The sequence below is a fragment of the Pipistrellus hanaki genome (assembly GCF_964339955.1).
Source record: "Pipistrellus hanaki genome assembly, chromosome: 2".
In the NCBI taxonomy this organism is placed as follows: domain Eukaryota; kingdom Metazoa; phylum Chordata; class Mammalia; order Chiroptera; family Vespertilionidae; genus Pipistrellus; species Pipistrellus hanaki.
The window spans coordinates 199,227,201-199,235,524 of record NC_140504.1 but is presented as its reverse complement, the minus strand read 5'-3'; the positions used below and the strand labels follow the sequence as shown (position 1 = coordinate 199,235,524).

General features: G+C 74.2%; 1 protein-coding gene across 1 annotated transcript in view; it reads left to right on the top strand.

Annotated features, from left to right (window-relative positions):
* Positions 1 to 7,712, top strand: part of PLCH2 (phospholipase C eta 2) — a 45,111-nt gene extending 37,399 nt beyond the window's left edge. The window contains exons 14-22 of the mRNA XM_084875745.1: positions 72 to 169; positions 263 to 445; positions 1,033 to 1,140; positions 1,433 to 1,557; positions 1,624 to 1,708; positions 1,917 to 2,063; positions 2,402 to 2,481; positions 4,302 to 4,599; positions 6,401 to 7,712. Coding sequence (XP_084731871.1) covers positions 72 to 169; positions 263 to 445; positions 1,033 to 1,140; positions 1,433 to 1,557; positions 1,624 to 1,708; positions 1,917 to 2,063; positions 2,402 to 2,481; positions 4,302 to 4,599; positions 6,401 to 7,626 — 2,350 coding nt within the window. The 3' untranslated portion in view covers positions 7,627 to 7,712. The remainder of the gene's footprint in view (positions 1 to 71; positions 170 to 262; positions 446 to 1,032; positions 1,141 to 1,432; positions 1,558 to 1,623; positions 1,709 to 1,916; positions 2,064 to 2,401; positions 2,482 to 4,301; positions 4,600 to 6,400) is intronic.
* The last annotated feature ends 612 nt before the right edge of the window (positions 7,713 to 8,324 follow it).

Genomic DNA, 8,324 nt, shown 5'->3' with positions numbered 1-8,324 from the left:
CCCGGTGGCCAACCCAGGTCCTGACCCCTGACCCCTGACCCCCTGCCCCCCACCCCCGCCCCTGCCCCCAGGGCCGCCCGGCAGAGGAAGACCATGCAGCTGTCACGGGCCCTGTCGGACCTGGTCAAGTACACCAAGTCCGTGGGCTCCCAGGACGTGGACACAGAGGGTGAGGGCGCCGGGCGCGGGGGTGCCGTGGTGGTGGGGGCAGACCCCGCCCTGACCCCGCCGTGACCCCGCCGTGACCCCCGGGCGCCCGCAGTGGCATCCAGCTGGCAGGTGTCCTCCTTCAGCGAGACGCGGGCCCAGCAGCTCCTGCAGCAGAAGCCGGCCCAGTACCTGCGCTTCAACCAGCGCCAGCTGTCCCGCATCTACCCCTCGTCCTACCGCGTGGACTCGAGCAACTACAACCCCCAGCCCTTCTGGAACGCCGGCTGCCACATGGGTGGGTCCTGCTCCGCCGGCACCACGGCCAGGGGCGCAGAGGCCAGGGGCGCAGCGGCCGGGGGCGCAGAGGCCGGGGGCGCAGCGGCCGGGGGCGCAGAGGCCGGGGGCGCAGAGGCCGGGGGCGCAGAGGCCAGGGGGGCGCAGAGGCCAGGGGACACGGAGGTCAGGGGACACGGAGGTCGGGAGTCATGGATGTTGGGGGGCACAAAGGTTGGGAGGCATGGAGGTCGGGGGGGCACGGAGGTCAGGGGTCATGGAAGGTCAGGGGTCATGGAAGGTCAGGGGTCATGGAAGGTCAGGGGTCATGGAAGTTGGGGGGCACAGAGGCCTGAGGCGTGCGGCCTGTGCTCTGAGCGCCTCTGCTTGCTTTGCTCTGCGGCTCTGGACCTGCCCAGTGTTCGGCCAACTTCACCGCCTGGTGCAGGGTTGGGTCCTCATCCTCAGGCACCTGAGGGCCGGGGGCCGTCTGCCTGGATGGACGCCCCCATGAGCCCAGCCCTGCTGTGCCAGCGACCACCGGGCGCGTGGGCACCGTGCAGGGTGTGGGAGGTCCGGGCCAGCACACCCCTCTCGTCCCGCCTGCAGTCGCCCTGAACTACCAGTCGGAGGGGCGGATGCTGCAGCTGAACCGCGCCAAGTTCAGCGCCAACGGCAACTGTGGCTACGTGCTCAAGCCCCAGTGCATGTGCCAGGGTGAGGGGCCGGGGTGAGGGCCGGGGTGAGGGGCCGGGGTGAGGGCCGGGGTGAGGGGCCGGGATGAGGGCCGGGGTGAGGGGCCGGGGTGAGGGCCCAGGGTGAGGGGCCGGGGTGAGGGCCCAGGGTGAGGGGCCGGGGTGAGGGGCCGGGGTGAGGGGCACGGGGGTGAGGGGCAGGGGGCCCAGGGACGGGGCGGGGATCCCGCTGGCAACTGCGTCCGGGCCTTCGCAGGACCCTCCCTCCTCCGACACCTCGGTTTCTCCCCGGCCTCCTGCCCCCCTCCCCCCAGGTACCTTCAACCCCAACTCCGAGGACCCCCTGCCCGGGCAGCTCAAGAAGCAGCTGGTGCTGCGGATCATCAGCGGGCAGCAGCTCCCCAAGCCGCGCGACTCGATGCTGGGGGACCGCGGGGAGGTAGGGGCGCGGGCGCGCGGGGGCGGAGGGCCCCGGCCGGCCCGGCCTCACCCTGTGCCCCCCCAGATCATCGACCCCTTCGTGGAGGTGGAGGTCATCGGGCTCCCGGTGGACTGCAGCAAGGAGCAGACCCGCGTGGTGGACGACAACGGTGAGGCGGGCCCTGCGCGGCCACCAGCGGGCAGGGCTGCCGGAGCGGAGGGGCCCGGGCCACTCCTGTGCCCAGTGGCCGTCCAGGCAGGGCCCTGGCCCCCAGGGCGGCTCCCCTGGCACGTGACCCCGTCCGGGAGGAAGCGGCGGGCCCAGGCGGCCCTGGGCCAGAGCTGGGCGGAGTGACACCTCCTCCCGGTGGCCTCCAGGGTTCAACCCCATGTGGGAGGAGACCATGGTGTTCGTGGTGCACATGCCCGACCTCGCCCTCGTGCGCTTCCTCGTCTGGGACCATGACCCCATCGGCCGCGACTTCATCGGCCAGAGGACGCTGGCCTTCAGCAGCATGATGCCAGGTGCCGGGCGGCAGGGCCAGAGGGCGGGAGGGCGGGCCCCGGCCCGCGGCCCCACGAGACTGGTCCCTGCAGCCTGGAGGGGCCGTGGCCGGGGGCTCAGCTGCCCTGGGGGTGGGCTTCGGCCATGGAGGGGGGGGACCCAGAGGGAGCTGAGGGAGAGGCCACGGGTACTCTGTAGACGGGGTCGGAGGGGCGCTCAGGCTGGGGAGGAGGAGATCCCTGTGGGCAGGCCATTCCCAGCGGCTTCCTGAGCCCAGGCCTGGGCCGTGGGTGGGCACAGGACCTCGGGGCGGGCGGGGCGTGGGGCGGGACGAGCCTGACGTGGCCTGCCGTTCCAGGCTATCGGCACGTGTACCTGGAGGGCATGGAGGAGGCCTCCATCTTCGTCCACGTGGCCATCAGCGACGTCAGCGGTAAGGTGAGTCCTCCCCGCAGCGCGGCCCGCGCATCCCGGCAGGACCCGGCCTGAGGTCGCAGGGGACCCTGCGGGCCTGTCTCCACCCATGATGGCGACCAGGGCACCCGAGCCACGGGCCCGGCAGCCACGGCACAAGGACGTGGACATCCTGGCCCTCCGAGCGCCCCCCACCCTCCCGTCTGTCCCCTGAGCCCCCTCCCCGTCAGGGTCCTGCTCTTCTCCTCCTCAGGAGACGCGGCCTGGCTCTCCCCTTCCCCCCACCCCCAGCACCCCGCCTGCCTCTGCTGGGACCGGGCTGGCTTCACTCTCCCAGTCATCAGGGCTCAGGGGTCCCAGGGCCGGTGTCAGGGCCGGGGCAGCCCCAGTACTAACCGCCTCTCTCCCGCCACGGGCCACGGGCCACGGGCCACGGGCCACGGGCCGAGCCGCCAGCTGGACGTGGGCTCCGCAGGCCTCCCAGCGCTCACCGTCTGCCGTCTGTCCGTCCGTCCACCTGTCCGTCCGTCTGTCTGTCGTTGTCCGCGGCCGCGCCCGCTGTCCGCGCCTCACGGCTGCCGCTCTGTCTCTTGGTCTTGCAGTGGCTCCCTAGGCCCCGCCCGACTTTAGGAGCAAAGCCCCTTAGGAGCTCGAGGTACCCGGCGCGGGGCGCGGGGCGCAGCGCCACCCGCATGCTCGGGCGCCGTTAGCATCCGTGACCCCCGTTAGCAGCCCGTGGGGGCTGCCCGCCCGCTCACGGGACACGGATGGCGGCGGCGGGGTCTGGGGTCCGGGTCCCTCGGGCCATCGCCAGCCACAGGGCAGCCTTTAGAAGCAGGTCCAGGACTGGCCAGGCCTCCCGCGGGCCCCTCGGCCTCGCCCGCGTCCCATCACGCTGCAAGCTCTCACCACACCCGCCCCTGCCCCCGCTCCCCCGCCCTTGCACCCCCCTCTCTGCACCCCTCGTGTGTCCCCGTGTGCTCCTCACTCCCGGTGCCGGGTGGGGGGGTCCCTGGGACCAGGGGCTCCGAGCTCGAGTCCTGGACCTTCTTCTAAGTGGCCTCCCAGCCATCGGGGACCCATCGCTCTGCCTTTGGGACCTTGAATCCGGAAGTGGATTCAAGTGCTGGCCACACGCCTCTGCCCGGAGGGCCCCCCGCTCCCCGTCCCTGGTCACTGCATGTGGGGACCCTCCGGCCTGGCCTCGGGGCCCTCGAGCTGCAGCTGATGGCTCGCTGGCACGCGCCCGCCGGTCCCGGGGACCCCTGCTGCCCTCCTTGGTCCAGGGGCACAGCTGGTGTGAGCCCTGCCCTGGGGCCACATGTGGGGGCGGCTGAGGCTGGGCGAGGACGGGGGGGCAGGGGCATGGAGAGCAGACGTGGCTGTGCTTGCTTCTCGGCCTGCAGTACCCGCGGGGCCAGTGAGCTGGGCCGGGCCTCCTTCACCTGCTTCTCAGCCCATCTTCTCGCCACATCAGCACCGCCCTGTCGTGGGGCCGGGGTCCTGGGGCAGGTGCCCAGCGAGGGGGCACGGGATCCAGGTTCCGAGGCCTTTGCTTGGGAGAGCCCAGGGGTCTTGTCTGCCCTCTGACCTGCAGACCCCCCAGCTCTGCTGGCTTCACCCGTGCGGACCTGGTCAGCTCTGAGCCACAGCGGCCTCTGTCCCTGGTAGAGGCTCCGAGACCCTTCTCCCTACACAGCCCCAAGCGCCCCGTCCTGGCGTGCCCACCGTGCCCTTCGAGGGCTGACCCTTCGCCCGCCCGAGTGCAGCAGGGCCGGCCGGGCGGGCGGGGCCGTCCCTGCCCCGGGCCTGGCCGCCGGCTACCTGCGCTCCTTCTCTTGCAGGTCAAGCAGGCTCTGGGCCTAAAGGGTCTGTTCCTCCGAGGCCCAAAGCCCGGCTCCCTGGACAGTCATGCTGCTGGGCGGCCCGCGCCCCGGCCCTCCGTCAGCCAGCGGCTGCTGCGGCGCACGGCCAGCGCCCCCGCCAAGAGCCAGAAGCCGGGCCCCAAGGCCTCCCCTGAGCCGGCCCCGGGCACGCAGGACGCGGGCTCCGCGGGCGAGGCCCCGGACGTGGCACCTCCCAGCCCCGGCCCGGCCCCCGAGGCCCCGGCCCGGGAGGAGCCCGGAGGCCCCGGCCCCCGAGGTAAGGCGCCGGCGGACAGGAGCCCCGGGCAGGGGCGGCCGCCGCGCGGCCCCGAGGGCCCCGGGCCCGCCGGGATGGCCGCCTCCTGCATGAAGTGCGTGGTGGGCTCCTGCGCCGGCGAGGACGCCGAGAGCCTGCGGAGGGCGCGGCCCCCCAGCCCGGGGCCCCCGGCCGAGCACCAGGCCGTCCGCCAGCAGCCCCGGGCCCGGGCGGACTTGCTGGGGGCCCACCGTGCTGCCCTGGGCGGAGGCGGCAGAGGGTCCCCCCCGGAGCCGGGCTTGGCCAGCCCCGAAGGGGCCCCCCGCTGGCCTGAGGGCGCCCCCCGCCGGCCGCCGGGGGCCCTGCAGAGGGAGATGAACGCCCTGTTCGTTCAAAAGCTGGAGGAGATTAGGAGTAAATCCCCCATGTTCTCCACCGGTAAGACGGGGCGGCCCCTGCCCCGTGGCCCGCCCCCACTCCGCATGGCCTGGCCGGACCCCTCACTGTGCTTCGTGTCCGCTGCCGCCGTGTGCTCCGCTCGCATCCCCTGCTCCGATGGCTGCTCCTCGGCCCCAGCCCCCCTCCTGCCTGACCCAGCCTGACCCCGGCCTCTGGCTCTTGGGGGCCCCCGTCCATCCTCGAGGGCCCAGTCCAGCCCAGCGCCCTCACCCTGCAGTGTCCCCTGGGCAGGGACAGAGCCGGGCTATGCCCAGAGGCCTGCAGCCGAGCGAGGCCACTGGGCCCGGCCCTGTGCCCCTGCCGGTCCCCTCCCTGGCCTGGCTGCTCCTGCGGGCTTTCCTCGGACCTGGGCAGCGTCCAGCCACACCCCACCCCACCCCCGCCCGCCCGGCCTCCCTCCAGGGCCAGGCTGAGGGGTCCTGCCCCTGCCCCTGCCCCCAGTCCGCGGGGAGTGGGCCCGCTGCCCCTGACTCCTGGTGGGGCTCTGAGTGCTGCCGGGGGGCCCACGTCGCAGCTCCTACGCGCCCCCTGCGAGGTGTCTTCACGGCCTGGACTGCAGGCGGCCTGCCCGAGCCCCGCCGCCGGCCGGCTCAGCATGTGGCCGTGGGGCGGGTCACAGGCTGGGGAGGGGACGCTGGGCCTTCCTGCTCCCCTCCCTGCACCCCGCCCTGCTGTCCCTCTGCCACTGGCCAGCTCCGCCCCCACGCTGACCACCCTATTCTTTCTGTCCCCATGCGGCCTCCGTAGTTAGGAACTGAGCACAGCCAAGTGCCAGGTAATGGGGCAGCCCCGTGTGCCCCTGTACAGCCCCGTGTGCCTTATACGGTCCCCGTGTGCCCCGTGTGGGCTCTGTGTGCCCCATGTGGCCCGTGTGCCCCGTGCGGGCTCCGTGTGCCCGGTGTGGGCTCCGTGTGCCCGGTGTGGCCCGTGTGCTCCGTGTGGGCTCCGTGTGCCCGGTGTGGGCTCCGTGTGCCCGGTGTGGGCTCCGTGTGCCCGGTGTGGGCTCCGTGTGCCCCGTGCGGGCTCCGTGTGCCCCGTGCGGGCTCCGTGTGCCCTGTGTGGCCCGTGTGCCCCGTGTGGCCCGTGTGCCCCGTGCGGGCTCCGTGTGCCCCGTGCGGGCTCTGTGTGCCCTGTGTGGCCCGTGTGCTCCGTGCGGGCTCCGTGTGCCCCGTGTGGGCTCCGTGTGCCCCGTGTGGGCTCCGTGTGCCCTGTGCGGGCTCCGTGTGCCCTGTGGGGCCCCGCCTGGAGGGCCAGCGGCAGCGGAGTGGAGGGCATCGTGCAGGCCGCCGTGTGCCTGGAGGGGCCTGGTCAGGGGGCCTGTGGGCATGGGCTGCGCCCGACGCCCCCTCTCCTCTCCCCGCAGATCCCCGCCCCTTCTCCATGCAGAGGTCGGTCTCCTCGCTGTGCAGCCTGGAGACCATTGCCGAGGAGCCAGCGCTGGGCCCCGGGCCCCCGCCTCAGCCGGCCACCCCGCCCAGCCCCACCCAGGGGGGGCCCTGGTGCGCCATGGGCCCCGCAGCCACGGCTGAGCGCCCCCCAGGGGTGCCCCTCCGGCTCAGGACCCGGAGCCAGGGGGACACGGAGCCGGCCCCCCACAGCAGGTGGCAGGCGTGCCGTGGTGGGGGCCCCGGCGGAGCGTGTGAGGGGGCGCCCGGCGGCCAGACGGACGGCAGGGGCCCCCCCCGGGCCCCGGGCCACCTGCCCTCGGTCAGGAGGGCCAAGAGCGAGGGGCAGGTGCCCTCGGAGCCCCCGGGCGGACGCCGGGCCCTGGCCGGGCCCTCCCCGGCCCTGTACTCGGACGCCACGGCCGGAGACCGGCTCTGGCAGCGGCCGGAGCCCGGCAGCCACCGCGACAGCGTGTCCTCATCCTCCAGCCTGTCGTCCGGAGACACGGTCATCGACCTCGCGCTGCCGGGCCTGGGCCCAGGCCCGGGCCGGGAGAGCCTGCTGGGGGCGCCGGCCGGACGCCGGCCCCTGCGGCCCTGCTCGGCCTCGGCTGCCCGCCCGGACTTCCTGTCGGTGACCAAGAGCAGATCCAGCCCCAACCTGCGGGCGGCGGGCCCGTTCCCTGTGGCCCCCGACGCGCTGCGGCCCCGGCCCCTGGCCCCCCGGGCCCCGCTCAGGGACGGCCCCGTGTCTGCCAAGTCCAAGAGCCTGGGGGACCTGACGGCCGAGGACTTCGCGCCCCGCGTGCAGGGCCCGGGCAGGAGCCTGGGCCGCGGCCTGGGCCCGGCCGGGGAGGGGCCGGCGGGGCGGGCGGCCCGGGGGGACCCCCTGACGGAGCAGCTGCTCTGGCTCACGGGCTTCCAGCAGGCCGGGGACATCACCTCGCCCACCAGCCTGGGCCCGGCCGGGGAGGGGGCGGCGGGCGGCACCCGCTCCCAGCGCCGCTCCTCCCGCAGCCAGAGCCGTGTGCGCGCCATCGCCAGCCGGGCGCGCCAGGCCCAGGAGCGGCGGCGGCGGCAGGGCCCCTGGGGGCTCCCCGAGGAGGAGCGGGGTGCCCCTGAGGGCGCCTGCTCTGCGGGCCCGGAGGGCTGCGGGGATGTGGCCGCCCCCAAGGGCGCTGGCGGCATCCTGCTCCGCCTGTGACTGCCCCTGCAGCCGTGCTGGTCCCGGAGCTGTGCCCAGCGCCGCCCTCTGCCCAGGCCTCTCCCGGGGGGCAGGGAACGCAGCCCCCACCCCTGGCAGCGTTGTCACAGCGTTTTACCACGTGTGCACACACATCTACAGAGACAAAGCTTCTATGGCATTAAAATGGGCTGAGTGCCCCGTTTCCCGGTGTTTGCCGTGTGATGCGTGGGGGGGGGGGGTGCCCAGCCCGTGAGGCCCAGGCCCTGCCCTGGCTTGCTCTACAGGGTCCCTGCTCTGTGCCACTCTAGACTATAAACTCCCGAACACGACTGCAAAGAACACGCTCCCCTCGCCGTGGGCGGCCCCGTGGCCTCCTGCCGACGTCCTGTGTGCAGCGTCCGGAGAGCGTGGCCTCCGCCCAGCGCTGTGGACTGGCTCCGCCTGTGCCTGCTGCCGGGCAGTGCAGGCGCCCGGCTCCCAGCAGAGCCACCTGCAGGGCCCAGGGCCCCGGCTTCCGTGGGGGCAGTGACCGGGGGCCTCAGGGGAAAGGAAAGGGTGGGCAGAAAGGTGGACACTCAGGGCCCTGGGGGGACAGCCAGGTGGCCTTGCCTGAACGCACCCGGCCCTTGTTGCTGGTTCCTCCAGGCTGGGGGGGGGCAGGCCCACGCAGCGTCTGGCAGGCTCTCCGAAATCCTAAGAAACATGGACAGACTCAG